At 56.1% G+C, this 20,294-nt stretch overlaps 1 protein-coding gene across 1 annotated transcript; it reads right to left on the bottom strand.

The window, feature by feature from the left end:
* Positions 1-10,538: 10,538 nt before the first annotated feature.
* LOC135968786 (plasma membrane calcium-transporting ATPase 3-like) lies at positions 10,539-19,135 on the bottom strand. The gene is given in 8 exon segments (XM_074027196.1): positions 10,539-10,712; positions 11,453-11,635; positions 14,114-14,221; positions 15,463-15,500; positions 15,503-15,673; positions 16,276-16,597; positions 18,080-18,271; positions 18,986-19,135. Coding segments are annotated over 8 exon segments (1,338 nt in total).
* Between the last annotated feature and the right edge of the window lie 1,159 nt (positions 19,136-20,294).

The raw sequence follows: 20,294 nt of genomic DNA, 5'->3' as shown, positions 1-20,294 counted from the left end.
AGGGCTCTGGCCAAACCTCAGAGGTGCTTTGACGCCCTGACCCTATGCACCAGACATCCGCATGTCCTGTGGGCCCTACCCTAACTGAAAAGCATCTTCCACATCTGAGCCTCTCCCCACCTCCATTGCTGGTGCTATGTCCTGCCTGGGGTCCTGGGGTCCCCTTGGGACCGCAACCCCCACCAGCAAAGCCCTCTATCCTTCCTGTCCCTTCTCCAGGTGGAGTTTCTGAGCTCTCTCTGGCTGCCGAGTCAGACTCTTGGTCCCCCATCTGGCTCCAAACCTTCCAGTAGGCAATGGAACTGGCCTGCGTCCTGACTGTGTGGAAATTCATTGAACTGTACCCCAAAAAGCCCGTTTCACTGTAGGACAACTTAAAAAGAAAGGAAAAGAAAGCATTCTTCAGGGAGAGATGCCCCTAGGAGGGTCAGGTTGGGCTGGGGGTTCCCCATCTCATCCGGGGGAGGTGAGGTGGCTCCCCACTATGCGTGCCCACCTCCTTGTGTCCTCCTGCTGTCTCCCTCTGCCACACTTCTCTGTTCCCCATCGTGGCTGATGACCCTGAGAGGCCACAGTCCTTTACTCCTCATAGTCCCCCAGCGCTGTCCAACACTGCTCCAGCCCCTCCTCCTCTTCCATCCCTGACACCCGAGGGCCTTTCCTCTGGGTCTAGGTACTCTCTTCTGGTCCTCGGCCTTCCATTCCATCTGCTGGCTAACAGCCTCTTGGCTCCGGCTTCTCCAGACTTAGGCGTCTAAGCTGTGTCTCAAACTTAGCAGGCCCAACCCCCTGGCCCCAGCCCCGTGGCTCCCTTCAAACGCCATCCAGAACCTGCCCTTCGTCCCCACCCCTCCATGCCCTTAGCATGGCAGCCCAAAAACCAGAGCGTGTCTTGGTCTCCCTGGCTACAAGCCCTCCACTGGCTGTGGCCCTCAGAGCCTGCCCCGGTCTCTCTCACTCTGCCCTCTTTTACCCCTCAGCCTCCAGCACATCCCACCTGGGGGTCTTTGCTCTGGCCACACCCCACACTGGGAAGGCTCCCCTCACTCTTGTCTCCCCCAGCAGCACGGTGCCCACTTCTGCTCCTTCCTTCAAGTGCCCCCTCCATCTGCCTTTCACTGGAAAATATCTCCCTGGGGCAGGGGTCTGTTTGTCTGGCTCACTGCACCCAGCAGGGGCTCAGTGGACGAGGCTGAATATCTGGGGCCCACATGGCCTGGCATCAGTCTCCTGTGCTGGCTTCAGCCATCACCATGGCTCTTTGCCCACTTTGCGATGCCCAGCTGGCTGGAGCTGTTTCTGAACGCCCCACGCAGGGGCTCCCCGGAGCCATGACCCCTGCCCTTTCTGCTGCCTGGCTGGCCTTTCTCTTTCCTCTGAACTTAGCTCAAGTACGCATCCTTAGAGAGGCTGTCCCTGGCAGTTTGTTACCAGCTGCCCAGAGGAGACATGCTGGGTGCTGTGGGCTTGGCCTGGGCTCCTGACCTGCGTGGATGAGCAGTTCTGAGCCTTACACAGGGCCGGTGACTCTGCAGACTGACAAGGCCCATCCCTGGCCACACTGAGCCAAAGCAGAAGGGGTGCAGGTATGGAGTGCCATTTGTGATGCCACTGCCAGCCAGCTGGAGTGGAGGTGCCCGCCATGTGCATGGGGACATGGGGAGACATGCCCCTGCTTAGCCTTCAAGTGCTGGAGTTTGCAGTGCAGGGCTTGGGAGGAGGATGAGGGTGGAGAAGGGTCACAGAAGCAGGGAGACAAGTGAAGGACCAAGAAGAGTAGAAAAAGGAAAGGAAAAGAGAACAATCAAAGCAAAGGCTCCTGACCTGCAGTGACAACGGAAACGACAGAAGCTGTGCCTGATACCTTCTCACTCTTCCTTCTAATTCCTCAAGCAGAAACAAGCCCTATCCTGCTGCCTCTCTGCTGGGTATCAGCTGGCCTGGGGGGCTCCGTGCTCTCTGCTCAGTCTCAGTCACTACGGTTCACAGAGCTCCAATGCTTCTGGTCGATTTCCTCCCTGCCTATCCACTTCTCAGCACCAACCACCGGTCCAGAACCTTCCATTGGAGGCAGGAACCTGTCAGCTCCCCAGGCATCTGAGCTTTGAATTTAGAGCAGATTCTGAACACAGCAGCCAGGGAGACCCATGGGGAACTTCTCGCCAAGAACTTTAGGGTTTCCAGGCCCAAAACAACCCTGCTTTCAAAACAACAAAGGTGTCCTCAAGAGCCTGTGGCAATATAAACCATCAGTCAACTCAGGCAATGAGAAGCCAAGCTCAGATAGCCTGAACACTGAGGAGAAGATGACTTCGGTCTCACTTCCCTGTGTGGGGGAAGGGCAAGGGGAAGGCCCCTTTCTCCCCCATGGGGATGTGACATGCTTGAATTAGGAAAAATGAAAATGCAAACTCCACAGCTGGCTCTTTCCCCAAGGAATCGAACCAAATAAAGGAAACGACAGACATGGTTCTGTGTGTGTTGGCAAGCCAGAACTGCTTGCAGCTGGCAAGTTTCATGAAAATTGCCTCCCACCTTGTGTACACACTCATGCCCAGGACCGTGTGAGCTGAGGCCTGTGCTCCTGACATCAGCACTGAGCTGCTCAACTGACCTCGGCGTGGCGAGTCCCAGGCCTGTTGGGTGCTCGGACTAAAGAGGACCCAGGAGGAGGGCCCAGCTGAGCCCTTGCCTCTGTACTGGCTGAATCCAGGTGCAGGACCTCCAATTAGACTTGGGAGGTCTCTGGCCCTGGCTCCCAGCTTGGGAGTCCACACTCAGAGTGCCTGATGGGGAGGGCCTTGGACCAGGGGTTCTGGGCTGCCCTAGGCTGTGTTCTGGTGTCTACTTTAGGAATTGCCTGGAAGGGCATTCCCCTGTGGTAGGGCCCAGGGTTCCAGGAAAGCCTAGGGCAGGGCAGGGCAGGGCTCTTGGGGGAGGGCTGCTACTGCTTCCAGCATGGAGGCAGGGTGCAGACTATCAAAGATCTGAGAAAAAAATGCCAATACACCGTTCCCAGAAACCAGGTAGGGAGGCTTGGCTCAAAGCACGTGACCTTTCTGAGAATGCAAACTCCAGAAAACAAGACTCCTTCCACCATGGGGCTGTGAGTGTGGTGAGCATGTCACCCTGGGCCCTGGAAAGGAGCGTCCAGGGAAAGCCTGGGACTCATGTGGCCCTGTTCAGCCCCTTTGGCCAAACGGTTTTCATGTTGCCAAAGCCAATAAAACCAAGCAACTGCTGTGATCTGTTTCCAGCTAATGATTAACCAGAACTAAATGGCCCTGAGGGACCCCCGGTGGCCACAGGGGACCAGACTCATGGCCTGCTGCCCAATCCCTGCCCTTTGCTGGGCCAGGTCAGGGGGCATTTCAGGAACGACTCCAATAGCAAACATCTCACACAGGCCTGGTGTTGGCGCTGCCGGAAGGATAGACTTTGGATGCGTGGCTGGGGTGTTTCTGTGTGTCCCAGTGGAAAACAGACATAAAAGTCCTCTCGAGTGGCTTCGGGGGGACTTTCCAAATGATCTTGCACCCTCCTGTCCCTCCTAGGGGCAGACACATAGCCCCCTGGGCCTGCTACCCTTGGTAGACCTGAGTAACTGAACCAGCTATCCCTGGCCAGCTCTCCAGAATATGGATACCCAATAGAGATAGTGATACTGTGGCCTCGGTGTGTGGGTGTGTAGTTGAGGCATGGTGCAGGGTAGTCACCAGACTGGGCAGGGGGGGGCAGTGGAGGCTGCCTGGAGCTGGGGATCAGAAGTTGTGGCCGGTATCGTCTGACAATGCATGCAGAGGAGGGACGGGGCCTGTGTTGGGACTCCTGAGTCCAGAGGCAGCAAAGGCATGGGAGGTTAGACAGGGTGGGGAGGGCTCAAGTGTGTGAGCACTGAGCCCCAGCGATCCCGAATCTCTATACCCCTCCTAGTCACCTCCTTGCTACTTCCTGCATTGGCCCCAGGGGCACAGGGTGAGGGGATGTCATGGTACCAACCCCTGGCCCTTCTCCCTGGAGGGCCTGAGGTCCTCATTGGTAAAGGCTTGGGACGAAGGCAGCTCCAGTGCCCAGAAAAGCCCCAGACTCCTGGTGGGCTGAAAGGCAGCCTGGCTTGGAGCAGGCAAAGGGGATGGGAAACTGTGGGTTTGCCTTAGGAAACCATGTGACTTGACGCCCCTGCAGGCCTAGTTGGGGCAGCCCTCTTGTCTAGGGGAGCTCCGTCGCAGCTTTCGGAGCATCTCTCATCCACCAGAAAGTTCCAAGTAGAGGGTGGGCACTGGTGCTAGTCCCCGCTCTGCCAGACCTGGCTGCTTATGGGACCCAGGGCAGGTCCTGGCCCTTGGGGACAACCTCCTTGCCCTGATCTCTAGGATGAGGGTGCTGGGCTTGGTGATTGCTTGGGGTCCTTGAAGCGTGGAGTGGGGGTTGGGTTCTGAGTTCTAAACCAATCTGCTGCACTGTGATGATGGCAGGAGGTGGCTCTGGCTGGTGGCTTCCAGAAGTGGGCATGTCCTTGGTGTTGCCAGGTCCCCAGCCAGCATCTTCCTCCACGGCAGAGTCCTTTCTGGGATGCTGATGTTCAGCTGGGATGGGCCTCTTCAGAGGGCCCTGCCACCCACCTTCTGCTGGAGCACATAGTGTGCAAGGGACAGCTGCTCTCCTTCTGGCTATCCACCACTTAGGGCCCCCATGGAATAGCTCGTGAACAGCAGGAGGGGTGGCGTCTCTCCCACTCTACTTACGTGGCACTGCCAGGCTCCGGAGGTGGGGAGGAGGGGGACAGATGGCCACGGAATGAAGGCAGGAAAGAAGTGCTAGGAGCCAAGGAAGAGAGGAGCAAGAGGCCGCCCCAGGGAGGAAGTAGGAGGAATCCAGAGGGAGAAGAGACAGCAGGCCCCACTGAGGCTGGGCTGCACCTGGAGAGGGACAAGGAGCTGGTCCTGGGGTAGGATGAGGCCAGAGCTGTGGAGAAGGCTTGAGGAACGCATGGAGTGGGGCCGTGGTGGCTGCCTTCCCCTTAACTCAACAAATGGGCAGATGGACAGAGAGACAGGAAGCACAGAGAGAGATGGCAAAGAGATATACAGAGGAAGTCAAGGGGGAGGGAGGCTGAGGCACAGCCATGCCCCTTGTTGCCCCTCAGCTCCCAGGAAGGAAGGTGCTGGGAGGCCACGAACCATTTTTGGCCTTAACTGACTTGGCAGAGCCTCCTGTCGGCCTCTCTGGGTGGAGTGACGGCGAGGCCCCTCTGGGCCCACGTCTAGGGCACTGGAGGCTCCGGCTGCTTTTCAGCCCAACTGCCACAGTGTTGGCCAATATTTGTGACCAGGGTAGGTGGCACCATGATGAGTGTGGAGCAAGCTGGAGGTGTGCATGGCCTGTGGTTTGGAGAAGAAGTGTGTGAGTGTGTGTGTGTGTGTGTGTGTGTGTGTGTGCATGCGCACACGTGTGTGTGTGAGCACACGTGCTCTGTTCCCAAGGGGGACAGGATGGCCCTCCTCCCTTCCTTAAAGGACAGAGTGGCCCAAAACGACAGCTTATTCAAGAGGAGGGGTGACCCCCACCAGGCACCTCTCACCAGTTCCTAAAAAAAAAAAGACAGGAAAAGAAAAGAAATCAAGCTGGAAGAGTCTGTGATGGAAAAAGGTGTGGTTAAGGACTCCAATCTGCAGGGGAGTGGTGTGTTCATGTTGGCAGAGGGGAGCGCTTCGGGGGCTTGCTAGAAGGAAAGGAAAGAGGTAGCACAGAACCATCCTGACAAGGGCTCTGGGCCTACGTGTGAAGGTTTACTATTTGGTGTATAAACTCTCTTGAGTTTGTTGGAGAAAGCAGGCTGCCTGGCTGGAGCCACTGGGTTCCCTGCATTCTCTCCCATCGGGGTGGTGGGGTCAGCAATAGAGTGGCTTTCCCTTTGTCTTTGTAAAAAGATGTGAGCAATTATGGAAGTTTCTACCTCCTTAGGATAGCCCCTGGGTTCTCTTTAAACTGTGACCAACATGGTAGGAACTTTTTGTGGCAACATCTTGAAGAAAAGTGGTTTCTCTCAGCTTCTCAGAGGAAGGAGGGGAGAGAGTGTGGGTTAAGGATCAGGTTAAGGCCTGATCCTGAGGCTCGTTTGGAAAGAGTGAAGGCGCTTCAGGAACACCTGGCCACATACCCAGCCTCTGAGCACCAGTTCTGGGGACACCTCTAACACCCAGTGGCTTGGGGCAAGGCCTACAGGGCAGGCGCCACCTGTGCAGTAGTGACTGGCCAGCACTGAGCCCACCTGGGGACAGGCGACAGCAGCATCCTTAGGAAACCACTTTAAGGAGGATGCTGGAAGCGCTGCTCCAGTTCCTGGGTACGGGGGCTGGATTCTTCTGTGGCAAACAGTGTGGGAAAGGCACCCACCACCCCTCCAGCCCCGGAAAGGCAGCCCTGAGCCCGCGTGCTGCCCTGACGTTGCACCACTAAACACTGAGCAAGGCCCCAGCCTGACACCAGACACCCCCAGAAGTGGCCCAAGTTCATGAAGAACCATCGGCAAAGGCAGACAAGTTCAAGAAAAGAGAACCAATGGCACAAGGAGCACTAAACATAAACCCAAAAACCAAACAAAGCAAAGAACGGGAGGTCCGGAAGTGCCATGGGTTGAATACGTTTCATAAAAGAATATGGCTTTCAAGAGACACCGTCTGGGCGGGAACGACTGGACAGGGCAGTAAAGAACAGAAAAGCCACGGTGAGCGGAATGCAAGACTGGAAAAGAGAGAAGGCTGAGCTGGGGAGGCTTATTCTTCCCCAGAGATGCCATTTATGAGAGAAAAGGGAAGTCAAGACTCACTCCCAGCAGCACTGGTGGGATTGGCAGCAGAGAGAATTGCGTGAGTAGGGGTAGAAAGATTGGTTACGTCTTGAAGCTGGCTGAGGACTGAAGACCGCTGGCGCACAGCACCCTGAACTGAACCGCTTCTCTTGAAGGTACTCACTACCTCCATCTGTGGGAGAGAAAATGAGATAAAGTTTGGCTTGCACTGTTGTCCAGGCTATCGCGGAGGGGAGGGCTGGGCAAGGATAGGGACCACCACTGGGCACATAGGGTGACAGCAAAGCCTCACCAGGTCACCCTGCTCACTGGGAGCTGGCAATGTTTGGACAGGGCCCTGACTGATGCCAGCCTCTGTGCCACCCACCAAGAGAGGGTTTGCTGAGCAGATGGTTAGTGGTCATGAGATTGGGAAGGGAAGGGGGTCACAAGTCAGGGCACACTGCAAACATGTCAGAAATGCCCCTTGCAAGCCACTTGTCAGGAAGTACTTCATAGTTCTCAACCTTTTTTTTCCCTCCCCAACACACCTGAGGGACATGACAGGCTCCTATTAGAATCCACCCTGCTTCCTCTAAACCCGGAGGACTTGTGCCCCATGCTGTGTCTGCCTGCCCATCTCCGCCAGCTTCTGTGGCTCATCCGAGTGACTGGGCGGGGGGCGCCCCCTCGAAACCTCAGCAGAAGAATAGACCTAGCAGAGGAGGGGATTCTCCCACCGACTGGCAGCCATGGCTTCGCTTTGTCCCCACTCTTACAGCTTCCTACAAGTTGAAGGGGAAGCGAGGCTGGGGAAACTGAGGCCTGCAGGAGGGCCTTGACCCAGTGTCTTTGGATTTCCTGACCTGCCATTGGCTGGCATGGGGACTCATGTCCATCTTGCTGGAGATGATGTGAAGAGCAAAGCCAGTGTGCGTATCTGGAGCCCAAAGCTACCTCCTCCCGCCCGAGCCCTGCAGTGCTATGTGATGGCCACCAGGTTCACCTGGGTGTCTTGATACGGGCCAGGGCTTCATGGAAGAAGGCAGCTTGAGTGTTCAGACTCCCCCTGCACCAGCCAAAATGAGGATGTATGCCAGTTCAACCCTTGACACGCTGTGGAAAGGACTCCTCCTTCTCAGCCTGCCTAGTCCCCTTCTGCCCAGCACATCCCACTCACTCGCTTGTCACAAGGGGTACCTCGTGGCACTGGCTGCAACCATGAGGAACGCATATTGAGTATATCAGCACACGGAAGGAGGATGGTTGATGTGATGGCGTCGTGGTGGCTTGCAGGGGGATCTCCTGTCTAGATTCAGGAGAGGACTCTTGCTGCGGCAAAAGTGATGAGGGGTAGGAAAGATGCCTTTCCTGCCTCGGATTTGCATTGGTCTGGCCTGGCTACAGACGGTGTCCCAGTGGGAGAGCCCCATCAGTGACAATACCACAGTCGCCACCACCCCATACCTGGAAGCCCAAGAGCTGAGCCAGGAGCAAGGCCCAGTCGCTAATGAAGCTTCTTTTTGGGTTATTATGGGATGCAAAAAAGACAGACCGAGTCATGAGCACTTCAAAAAGCTACATGTTCTGGGTTTGAAGGACTCTTTTATTCTGGAATGACACCCTGTCCATCTGGTGCGTTGATATGTTAGTATGGAACCATGGTGCGAGCAGGTTACAAAATCCCTTCACTTAGCAACAGAAAAGCATGTGCCGGCCTCCAAAATCTGGGGAGCGATTTTTGCGGTTCCCAAAACACAGAAACCTGGGGCCAGCTGCCTAGGAAATGTTTTTCTTGGCTTGGGGCATACGCACAACCTGACGGGCTTCTCCCAAGCTTTACCTCCATTTTTCAAGCAGGTATTTCGAATCAAAGAGAGCAGATGCTCTTACATAGCTGGCTAAAAGAACCAACTGGTTCAGCATTCCTGAGAAACATGGTGAGTTGGATGTGACAAAGTCAAAGCGAAAAACCATGGGGGTCAGGAACCCATGAAAGAGTCAGATCGGCTGTGCCGAGGGGAAGGAGTGCACCCTGTTTCCTCATAGGTAAAGCAGGGGACTCACCAGCCCGTGTCTCTGTGAGCACCGACAATTGAAACAGCCTGGAACTCTAAGACTCTAACCGATGGGACCCACTTCTACTAGCCAGGCTGCAGTGGCCCCCACATACAGAGGACAGGAGACACACAGGTGGTCAGTGTACCACTGACACCACTGATGCTTCAGGTCAGGGCAGGGCTGTTGTCTCAGCTGCTGGAAAAGCTAACGTTGCCTTTGGCTGCAGTGGCAGGAGTGAAGTGGGCCGCCGAAGGGCAAGGTCCTGCTGTCCTCACCCCTAACCCCAGGCTTGGGCAGCTCTGGGCTCTGGGCTCTGTAGCACAACAGCCCATCTGGGGGCAGCTGGGGGGCTCATAGGCATGGTCTCGTAGAAGGCACAGTTGGGCCTCTAGCAGGGCACTGGGGCAGATGTGAGTGCTGCTTCTAACATTTGATGTGTTTAAGATTTAGCACAGAAATATATTGCAGGGATTGAGAAGAGACTATCTGTGCTGCACCCCTGGCCTGTCCAGGCATTGTGCTTGAGGCATTAGCCCCTGCACACGGGAGGGGAGACACGGGCCATCTGGCGACAAAGCCTGCTCCCCTTCCTCACCGGGGCTCTCTGTGTTCTGACCAGGCCAGGCCATAGGTAACAGTGTTCGGAGTCCAGACCTAAGACACCCTTCCCAGGCTACGCTGTGTTGGGTGCCTAGGATGCCAGCCTCATCTCCCAGTTCTCAGTTGGAGAGGCCCCTTGGACTCCTTGGGGGCTCTTTAAATGTGGAGTTCTTTGGTGCCCCTTGACCTAACCTTGCATGATCGTGGTCTCTGGGGACTCTGTAGCTCTGGAAAGTTTTGCAAGGAGCCCGTGTGAGTGAGAGGAGTCAGAGAGGGCTTCGTAAGCATGAGGGCCTCAGGGGATGCAGCGGGAGTTGGGGAGGTGCAGTGGCACAGGCGGGCAGAGGGCATGATTGGAAAGGCAGCCGGGGGTGCAAGGGTGCAGGAAGGTTGGGGTGACACCAAGAGGCAGAGGCTTGAAGGTCATGGTCAGGAGCGTGGACTTCATCCTTAGGACAATGGAGAGAGGCTCCACCAGTCCCACTGCAGAGGGCGGCGTTGGAGGGGCTGAACTGAGCCAAGGCAAGCAAAGGAGGCTGAGGCCTGGGGAGTGGGGCTGCCCTGAGGCTGGGTCCCTTGAGACTAGGCCCTTGAGATCACTGGGAGGGAATACAGGACCCAGGGCACCGAGAACAGCTTTGTGCAAATTGCATGGATGATTCCTTGGGACAAGCCCTTGGTGATGTGTGACAGACCCTGGGAAGGGGTGTGGCCTCAGTCCCCGCCTATTTCAGCTTGAGCTGGGGCTGGTGGCTTAGGCGGGCCCTGGCTCCGCAGCCAAGTGTGCAGTGGTGTCCTTACTCTGGCAGGACCTCAGGGAGGAGAATCAGTCGCTCCATGTCAGGGGTATTGCAACTGGGGATCCTGGACAGGGCCTGGAGGGGCAGGGAGTGATGGCTGTGACCTGAGAGACGGTGGCCCAGGACTTGCAGAAGGAGGTGGAGTGTGAAGCATGCTGGGTGGCCCTCTGGAGGCTGCTGTGAGAGGGGCAGGCCATGAAGGAGAGGCTGCAGGGGCTGCAGTGGGAGAGGGGCCAGGATGCAGGTGGGGTCCCCATGGGCTCTTTCTTCCTCCCGGGCCAGGATTTTCAGCACTCAAGTGCCACAGCAGGGTGGGGCAAGGGCTGAGCAGGAGGTGGGGGTGCCAGGCGGGTGAGGACAGCAAGTCTCCAGGCAGTGCCCACAGCAGGCAGGAACGATGCAGGGATAGCCCGACCCCAGGAGCCGGAAGGGAGCCTTGTAGACCTAGGCGAGCGCCGTTTCTGGGGAGTGGTGGGCAGATGCCAGGCTGTAGTGGGATCACAAGAGAGTTCCAGGGAGGGGTGTGGAGACACAGCGAGTCTGGAGCATTCTGGCAAAATTGTTGGCCGGGAGGAGATGGGAACAAGGGAGCAGGGTAGCTCTGGCAAGCATCTGATACTGGTGGCAGTGGTGGCTATCTGACTTCAGAGAGGAACACAGCTGACGCCCTTCTTCTTGGCCAGCCCTAACCCTTGGTGATTTGGATGAGCAGAAAGGACCAACTTGGTGGCCAGAGTCCACTTCCCAAATGAAGTCTCCCCATCGCATTTACAGTGTCATCCAGCGAACCTTGAGCTCACTGGTGGCTGTTTGAAATGGGCCTGTCTTCCCGAGAATGTCACTTGCCTATGACCTGGGGCCGTTCCCGCCAAGTAAAGGGAGCCCCAGCAGTGATGAAGACAGTGCTGGCCTGTGCCTCTGAGAGAGCCATTAGTCACCTACACACACCTTTAGCTATGGGGGATGCCTGGGCTCTGAAGGAGGTGTCAGGGAGAGGCAACCTCAGTGCCACAGCCATCAGCGGACACACCCCAGAATGGCAAAGGGGACACTGGCAGCTATTTTTGTGACCTTGGCAGCAAGACCAGAGGGTTTCCCTGTGGGTGTTGGGTGCAGACGGCCAGCTCTCGGCTGCTGATGGCCAGCTTGCCTCTACCCACTTGGGGTGGAAGTGCCAGGGCGACAGTGAGGCGGGGCTTACCTGTGGCTGAATCCGGTTCAGGCCCCAGAACCAGAGGATCTGGCCCCTGTGGAGCTCCTGCTCGGCGTGGTCGATCTCTTCCTCGCCTCCGGCCAGCTCCTCGTTGGTCATCTCGTCCTTCCCAGGCCCATGCCCAGCTTCCTTCAGGCACTTGAGCTGACTGGTGAGGATGGTGGCAATGACCTGGGAGAGCCACATGGAAGTGGCCATGAGAGCTGGGCTGAGCAACATCTGCCTAGCATAAAGTCCCCCTCCAGAGGGAGACGCCGGCCTCCTTCCTCCAAAGGATGTCATTTTTTTGTGTGTGTGACTAAGCAAAGGGAGTAAAGCTAGAGCAGCTCCCCGGGAACTGGCAGCCCCTGGAGAACCGGTGGAGTGTTCCCTCAGGGGGCTGAGATGCATTATCAGGAGTATGTGGAGCTCTGGGCCTGCCCCTCCTCCATGGAGTTCCACATAGCCAAAGGGCCCAGGGAGAGGCCCGAGTGGAGTGCTGTGCAGCATGGGCTCCTGGGAGGGATTGCTAAGCCCCTGGAACATCCTGCCTGACAGCAGCATGGCTCACCGGGGCTGGGGGCTCGGGACCGTGCCCCATAGTCTAAACTAACAGCTGGACCTCCAGAGGGCTGGAGACGGAGGTCAGCCATGTGACCACGGCATGGCTCTGCGAACCACCCCAAGAAAAGCTCTGGACACTGGGGCCCAGGTGAGCTGCCCTGGTTGACAATACTCCCTGCATGTCGCTCCACACCATTGCTGGGAGACACAGGTGCTGTTTGCGCAGCTCCCCTGGGAGAGGACAGCTGGAGCTCTGGCCTAGTCTCTCCTAGAGAGGGCATCCCCTGGGGGAAGACCAGCCTAGAGAAGACCTGTGCATTGGGGGCTAGGGAGGGTGGGGCGTGACAAGGAGGGTGACAGCTGGAAAGAGTGACTGGATAAGGAGCCTGGCAGGAGTGAAGAGAGGGCATGGCTTTGCGTATTGCAGGCCACTGGGAAGTTGGGGGAACAGTATAGAAGGACGCAGGGGAAGCCACAGAAAGGGATGATGGGCATCTGGAGTTCTAGAACAAGATGTCTCGTCTGTCTTGTGTGTCTATGCCAGTGTCTTTGTCCAATGTGGCCAGGAGGGCCTTGAGGACTGGTTCACAGAGATTCCCTTCTATTCGTTTTTCACTTGAACATGTTTTATCTTTGTAACTGAACAAGGTTAAAAATGAAAAGGACAACCCAGTAGCCCTGAGAGGCCAAGCTACAGGCTGGTACCACGTTCCTGGCGGGGGGACCAGAAGACCAGTGGCTTGGGAGCTTGAAGAGCAAGAAGAGGGCCTGGCACCCCTCTGGGCTGTGGTTAGAGTCCAGGTTTTGGGAAGTGAAGGGACTCCATGGAGCAACCAGGTTCAAGCATGATTGGGAGGTGAGGTGCAGTAGCAGAGGGAAAGGAGAATTCTGAGAATTCTGAACATGAAACAGAGGAACTGGGTGGGCTGTCCCCGAGGACACTAATGCTGGGGCAGATCACTTGAGGTCAGGAGTTCAAGACCAGCCTGGCCAACATGGCAAAACACATCTCTACAAAAAATACAAAAATTAACCTGGTGTGGTGACATGTGCCTGTGGTCCCAGCTGCTTGGGAGGCTGAGGTAGAAGGATCACTTGAGCCAGGGAGTTCAAGGCTACAGTGAGCTGTGATCATACCACTGCACTCCACCCTGGGCAACAGAACAAGACCCTATCTCAAAAAAAAAAAAAAAAAAAAAAGAAAAAGAAAAAGAAACAAAGCCAGAATGCTATGGACTGAACTATGCTCTCCAGTTCATGTGTTGAAGTCCTAGTGCCCAGCGTGGCTGGATTTGGAGTAAGGAAGTGATCAAGGTTAAATGAGGTCACCAAGGTGGGGCCCTGATTCTACTGGATTAATGCTCCTAGGAGAGGAGACACTAGAGACCTTGCTCCCTCTGTCTATCATGTGAGCACAGAGTGGGGAGGCGGCTGTCTGCAAGCCAGGAAGGAGCCCTCACCAAGGAACTGGCCCGCTGGCTCCTTGGCCTCGGATGTCCAGCCTCCGGGACTTTGAGAAAGTAAGTGTCTGTTGTCTAAGCCTCCCAGTCTATGATATTTTGTTATGGCAGTCGGAGCGGATGAAGACAGATAAGCGGATCCTGAATACCCAGGCTGTTTCTTCCTGATCTAATTGTGGGGTCCTAGACACTTCCCAGTGTGCAGCTTCAGCTGCAGCCCACAGAACTCGATGTAGGGCTCTCTGTCCTTTCCGTCAGGTCAAAATATTTCCTAATTTCTCTGGAGACTTTCCTTTCACCCCATGGATTATTGATCAGGGTGCTGTTTGATTGATTTAAAATATGTGGTGATTTCCCAAACTACCTACCCATTTTGAAGGGGCAATTTTTGGCTCTTATCATAGAAAGGGGAGCTGTGGGCAGTTTTCCTGGGCCCTGTCATATCCCAGCCATGTTCCTTTGCATTATTTTGCTGACACCTTCCCTTGTGGCCTGTCCCTAGGTCCTGATGTGTCACAGGCCTGAGCCCGCAGTGTGCTTCCTGGGGTGTGGACCCCAAGACTCTGAAGCAGGGTTAGGGCAAGTGGGCCCATCACAGAAGCTGTCTGCAGGGCAGTCTGGAATGAGGGGCAGGGCTGTCACTCACCTGTCCCCAGACCAGCTCCCCAACACCAACAAACAGGCACCAGAGCCACTGTTCCGTGGATAGTGGGGAGCAGCTGAAGGGCTTCCCGCCGAACTGGACAATGACAATCTGCAAAGGGCAAGTGGGAGAGAGGAAGGTCCAGCTGCGGCTCCTGAGCCACCCTTGTTCTCCAGCCCCTTGAAGGCCCAGCCACCCTGGTCGGTTTGCCCAGGTGCATAGGCTGCTCCCTGCGAGAGAACCACAAGGCCGGGGGTGCCATGACAGAGCAGCACATGGCCTCCATCGCCTCTGGGTGCCAGGCACCTACTGACTCCAGCCTGGGAATTGGGCCCAGCTCCACTGACCATGCTCCTATTTTCAGCAAGACAGGCTGTGACACCCACACTGTGGGCACACTGGATACGCCTCATTCTGGAGGACCCTAGAACCTGCTGGGGTCACCTTGCCTTGGCCTCCTGCCTCCTCAGGAGGCATTCAATTCCCAGAGGCGAGCTTTCCAAATGTAAACTGACCCTGTCCTCTGTTGGACTGTCACAGTCCGGGCCACTATCCCCTTGTGCTCATTACCCAAGACCAGGTACCAGACAGCCAGGGAGCACCCCTATGCCCTAGAACTGCTTCAATGATGCAACCTAGCCAGTCCTGAGCCTACCAGCCCTGCCTCACCCGCTCCTCCCCGAGGGAACCACAGCAAAGGCTCTTGTCCCCAGCTCTCACACCCTGCCTCCTGCTTGGTACTCTCCCATGTGGGCTCCTATGGTGTGGCATGTGCTCTCCTCGGGATCTGTGAGTCATAAACTGTCTTTCAATAGCAACTGTCTCCTGACCTGTTGGACTTACTATACCTCATTTTTTCTACAAATACACTATATTTTAGAACACTTAGCCCCTCCTCGACAGTGGGGCTGACCAGCCTGTCCACAGCACTGTGTTAAGCAGAGGTTAGTGTGTCAACATTGGGCACAGAGGGCATCTCCAAAAGAAACTTCTGGAGCTATGGCAGCCTCATGCCAAGGAATTAAGTGCTAGAAATGGGAATGGCAGACCTAGAGGGAGCCAGGGAGGACTCCTTTCACCATCTGTGAGAAAACTTAGTTCTGATGAAGGCTCATGAAACCCTTCTGGAAGCCAGCACGCTAACCCAGGGCAAGGCCAGCAATGTTTGGAAGATGAAGGCCCACTCCAACATGCAGAGAGGACAGGGGGCTACAAGAAAGCCAGGTGGGGTGGGGCTCCTTCTGGGAGTGGAGGTGGGGAGGCCAGTACTAGGGGTGGACATGAGGCCTTGAAGCCCACCACCTCCACCTTTTGCAAGTGGCAGATGCCAAGAGTAGAGCCGCCCCTCCTACCTGAATCCCGAAAGTGCCCAAAACGATGGTGCAGAAGTGGGGTTGCTGAAGATGCCGTTGAACATGTTCCTCTCGCCATAGATCTTGCGGGCATTGATCTCGTTGAAGAGCTGCATCATGACGAAGGTGTTGAAGATGATGGTGTAGTGCTCTGAGGGTGGCGAGTGCAAGGGCGCATTCCTCCCGCTGTCGATGTCAAAGAAGAGCTCCCCTGGAAAGCAACATTCCCCACTCAGGCAGTCACCTCAGTGCATGACTCAGGATCGAGACTGCCATGTGTAGCTCCCGAGATGGGTCCCTTTTCTCAGGGGACGGCCACTTCCAGCTCACAGCCAAGGCCCAAGGCAGCCACACCTACCCCAGGCTCAACCAACCAGAGTCGTGAGACCCCAATGGGCCAGGGGCGAGACCCTGAGCCTGAGGGCAGGAAGGAAGAGGTTAAGAAGGGATGTTCTTAATGCTGGCTATCCTCAGATGCCCTCCTTCTCTTCCTCTCGCTTGCAAGCCCCCCTCCCTCAGAGCTTCCAGCGCGACACCCCAGTCACTCCGCAGGAGCAATCTTCACAGGGTAAATGTGGGCCGTTCTGTTCCTAGGGTTACCGTGGCCACTCTGAGGCTGGGTAGAGGCTGCCTACTCTACACAGCCGTCGGCAGGATGTTAAGACATGAACTGTTTCTCAGCTGCTCAGGGGAATGGGGGGAGAGGCTGAGAAAGAGCTATAGGCTACCAGCAGGCCTGGCTGCAGGGTTGCTAGCCTGGCCCATCTGCTCCTTCCCCTGTGTGCCGTCCAGTCAAGAACTTCAGCGTCTCACCCCCTACTGGGCCCGGAGACACAAGTGGAGACAAACCAGACAGAATCTGAGCCCAAGGTGGTGGCGACAGTGTCCCGAAGGCCTCCCGTGTGCCCCTGGCCAGCCTACCGACAAACAGTAGGGTGAAGATGATGGCGAGCTGGTACACGGCATGGCCCAGAATGTTCTTCATCATGGTGCGGGAGATGAGGGGCTTGTCATGGCCGTACAGCTTCCGCAGCAGCAGCGACTCCGTGGGTGGCTCCGTCGCCAGGGCCAGAGAGGCAAACGTGTCCATGATCAAGTTCACCCATAACATCTGCACGGCTTTGAGAGGAGAGTCCTACGGAGAGGAGGCAGTCACCTTTCCATGGGCCGCCTGCCTGGGAAGGTTGGGGGTGGAAATGCAGTAGCTCCTGGGGGCTCCTCATGGGGTCCACATCACCAGGATTTCATGCCCATGAAAACAGACATCTCCATCCCTACATTGCCTTTACGCTAGCAGGGCATTTTCTTTGGGCTGTCATGTGCCCACCTCTCTTCTCTCACCTGGCAGCAGGTGTGCTCCAAATCCCTCGCAGGAGGTTAAAAACCCCAGACCACAAAACAGCCTGACGATGGGGTCTGCCACTGGGGGCAACAGAGTGAGGGCTGCTCTCCTTGTCTCCTGCACCTCAGGGGCAGGAGGATGCAGAAACTCTGAACTGGACCTTCCTTCTCAGCTCCTCTGAGTTGTTGGTTAAAAATCAGCCTCACAGAAGCCAGACACACAAGGCCACGTACTGTCTGATTCCATTCATAGGAAACTTCCAGAACTGACAAATCCATAGAGAGAGAAAGCAGATGAGTGGGTGCCTGGGGCTGGGGTTCAGGGAGTAGAGAGTGACTGCTCACGGGGTTTGGGTGTCCTTTGGGGGTGGTGATGAGAGTGTTCTGGGAATAGACAGTGGCAATGGTTGCTCAACATTATGGAGGAATATAAACCTCTGAGTTAGGTACTTTCATAAGGTTCAAATGGTTCTGGTGAAGTTTGTTAGGTGATTTTTATCTCAATTAAAAAAATTTTTTTGAAAAGACCAAGTTGATCAGCAGGCAATTTAAATCCCTGTCAGCAACAAATAGGTATTTATTTGCCCCCCTCTTTCTAAGGGGGGGGGGGGCGAAGAAAATCTGGACACTCACCAATGGGGAAAATGGGACTATTGAGAAAGGGTTCCCATGGGATGCACAGCCCATGCAGAAACTCATACACAGATGCTCCTGGCAGCACCTTTCACAGGAGCCAAAAACTGGGAACAAGCCATGTGTCCATCAGGACAGATGTACATAATGTGGCAATCTGTGCCATGGAGTGTTATGAAGCCATGAAAAGGCAGAAGGTCCTGCCCTCTGTGTGTGTGAGCCTGAAAACGCGGTGCTAAGCGAGATGCCAGACACAAGAGGCCACATATGATTTGATCCCACAGTAATTAAACGTTCGGAACAGGCAAATCCATAGACCCAGGAAGCCCATCAGTGGTTGCTGGGGGCTGGGATGTTTGGGGGAGAAATGGGGAGATGACTGCTCAAGAGCACAGGGTTTCTTTTTAAGATGATGACAGTCTTCTGGAACTAGATAGAGCCGATGGTTGCACAACATGGTGAATGTTCTCAAAATTTGAGTACTGAATTGTATACTTGAAAATGGTGAATTTTTGGCATGTGAATTTGATGTCAACTGAAATAATCTGCAGCAAAGAAAACAAAACCCTCACTCTCACAATCTGGCCCTCAGGCCTGAGCCCAGGTGTCCTACAGCAGGGGCGCAGCAGCCCCCAGTACCCACCTGAGTAATGCAGGCACCTGTGAAGGCCACGATCACGGCCACCACATTGACCGTCAGTTGAAACTGCAGGAACTTGGAGATGCTGTCATAGACGTTACGGCCCCACATGACGGCCTTGACAATGCTGGTGAAGTTGTCATCGGTCAGGATGATGTCAGAGGCCTCCTTGGCCACGTCGGTCTCTGCGATGCCCTGCGGGGTGACACACACTCACACACACAGAGTGTTTGTGGGGGCCCCTTCCCCAGACCCCCCGATCACCTGGCCTACCTGGGCTGACTCCCTGCCCTCCCCTTCTGAATAACATCCCACCCCGCCCCCCAAAGCCAAGAACAGCATTGTTTTTGTTGTTGTTGTTTTTATGCAACACATTCTAGTACTATGAACAGTAAGTTGTCACATGTCACAGTGAGGGGGGCTTTGCTCATAAACACATAAAGCCCAGCTGCCACCACGTGGCCACCAAGCAGTGTGGTCTGTTCTTAGCACTCCGGAGACGCTTGCTGGCTAAGGAGCCGTGGGAAGTCCTACATGAGGACACCCTGGGCGGGTGGGTCTTTGCCCATGCAGGCGCAGCTGCAGCTGTGCCAAGCTGCTCAGCCCTCTCCTCTGCCCCAAGCCTGGCCCTGTGACAGCTGCCACCTCTTGAAGCTTGGGCGGGAGCTCCCTTCTGGGCTAAAGGTGCTGGGAAGGACTGGGCTGGGTTCCCCGGGTGGCACTCCTTTTCGGTAGGGCAGGGAGAGGCGCTCGCCAGGTTGCTGCGTTCAGCGGCTGTTTTCAGTGGCTGTGGGGCCACTGTGGGGCTGCAACCTGCCATGCGGGTGGTGTCTGCAGGGCCACCCTACTCAGTGGGTGAGCAACAGGAAGGAAGTGCAGAGGAAGAGCACATCTGGGGACTCTGCTTACCTCATCTGGGGATGACAGTCCATTTAGAGAGGACTGGGGGTGGGCAATGCCATCAGTGATGAGCCCCTGCCCCCCATTCCCCTTCCTCTCCACAGTATGTCTGGGGCCCACTGTCACCTTGGGCATCACAGCAGATGCCTTTAACCACATGTCCCCTGACTGGCCAAGCCCATGCCGGCCCAAGTGGCCAGGATGTGAGAGAAAGAACCTTCAGGCACTCTGTAACCTGCCCCAACACTGGCTCCCACTTCCTGGTACAAAGCTAATGTCCATGGGACAGACGCTGGCCCCATCTGCCATGGTGAGTTGGGCTGGCACCAGGTGGCTTACCATGGCGAAGCCTACGTCCGCCTTCTTGAGGGCCAGCCCATCGTTGGTGCCATCCCCTGTCACAGCCACCACCTGCCGCTGCTCACCAGTGGTGCTGTCGATAATCCCTGCAAGAAAAATCAGGGCAGGGCAGGGCTGGGGCCATCTGTCACCACAACCCTGTGTAGCTATGGGGGTAAGTTGGCTGTGAAAACCCTTCAGGATTGCCCCGTCCTGACTGTCCCAGTCATCTGTGCTCCCTGTCACCTGGATCATCTCCTATCCCCAAATAAGTAAGCAAGTCTCACTGAGTGACAGGGCCAGGGTGGGAGGGTAGGGATCTGCTTAGGGCCTGGGGACACGACCCTGGGTCCCTGGCTCTAGACCCACTGCTTCTAGAGACTCGCTGTGTGACCTGGAGTGAGTCACTGGCCCTCCCTGAACCCCAGTTCCCTCATGGGCCCCTGCCCTGCTGCTCTGGGCTAATGGGACAAATGGACCCAGCTTCCTAGGCAGGCCCTGGGGACCTGTTTGGGAACCTGGCTTTTGGTGTCAGGAAGCAGACAACCTCAGGTTGGCCACCCCAGGAAAGGGGTGTGGGACCTCGGCTACCTTTAACCAGCGTGTGCTTGTCGGTGGGAGATGACCAGGCCAGCACCCTCAGCTTGGGCCACACCTTGTCCAGCCGCTCCTGTTCTATCTGAGGAGGGGAAGCACAAGGACGCTGCAGAGCTAGGGCGGGCACACAGGGCGATGGGGGAAGGAGAGGAGGGTCTCGGGTGGCAGACAGCTGGGTGCTACCTCACCTTTCTCGTTGCAGATCCGTCAGTTGAACTCCTTCCCTTCCAGGCACAGGAAGTCCTCCCAGGTCTGGATGATGCCACATTTGGCTGCGATGGCCCAGGCCATGTTGATGTTGTCTCCAGTCACCATGCGGACTGTGATGCCAGCACGCTGGCATTTTCGGATAGCTTCAGAGACCTAGAAGATATAAGAGAGG

The sequence above is a fragment of the Macaca fascicularis genome, chromosome 20 (assembly GCF_037993035.2).
Source record: "Macaca fascicularis isolate 582-1 chromosome 20, T2T-MFA8v1.1".
Classification (NCBI taxonomy): Eukaryota; Metazoa; Chordata; class Mammalia; order Primates; family Cercopithecidae; genus Macaca; species Macaca fascicularis.
This window is presented reverse-complemented; position numbering and strand designations above follow the sequence as displayed.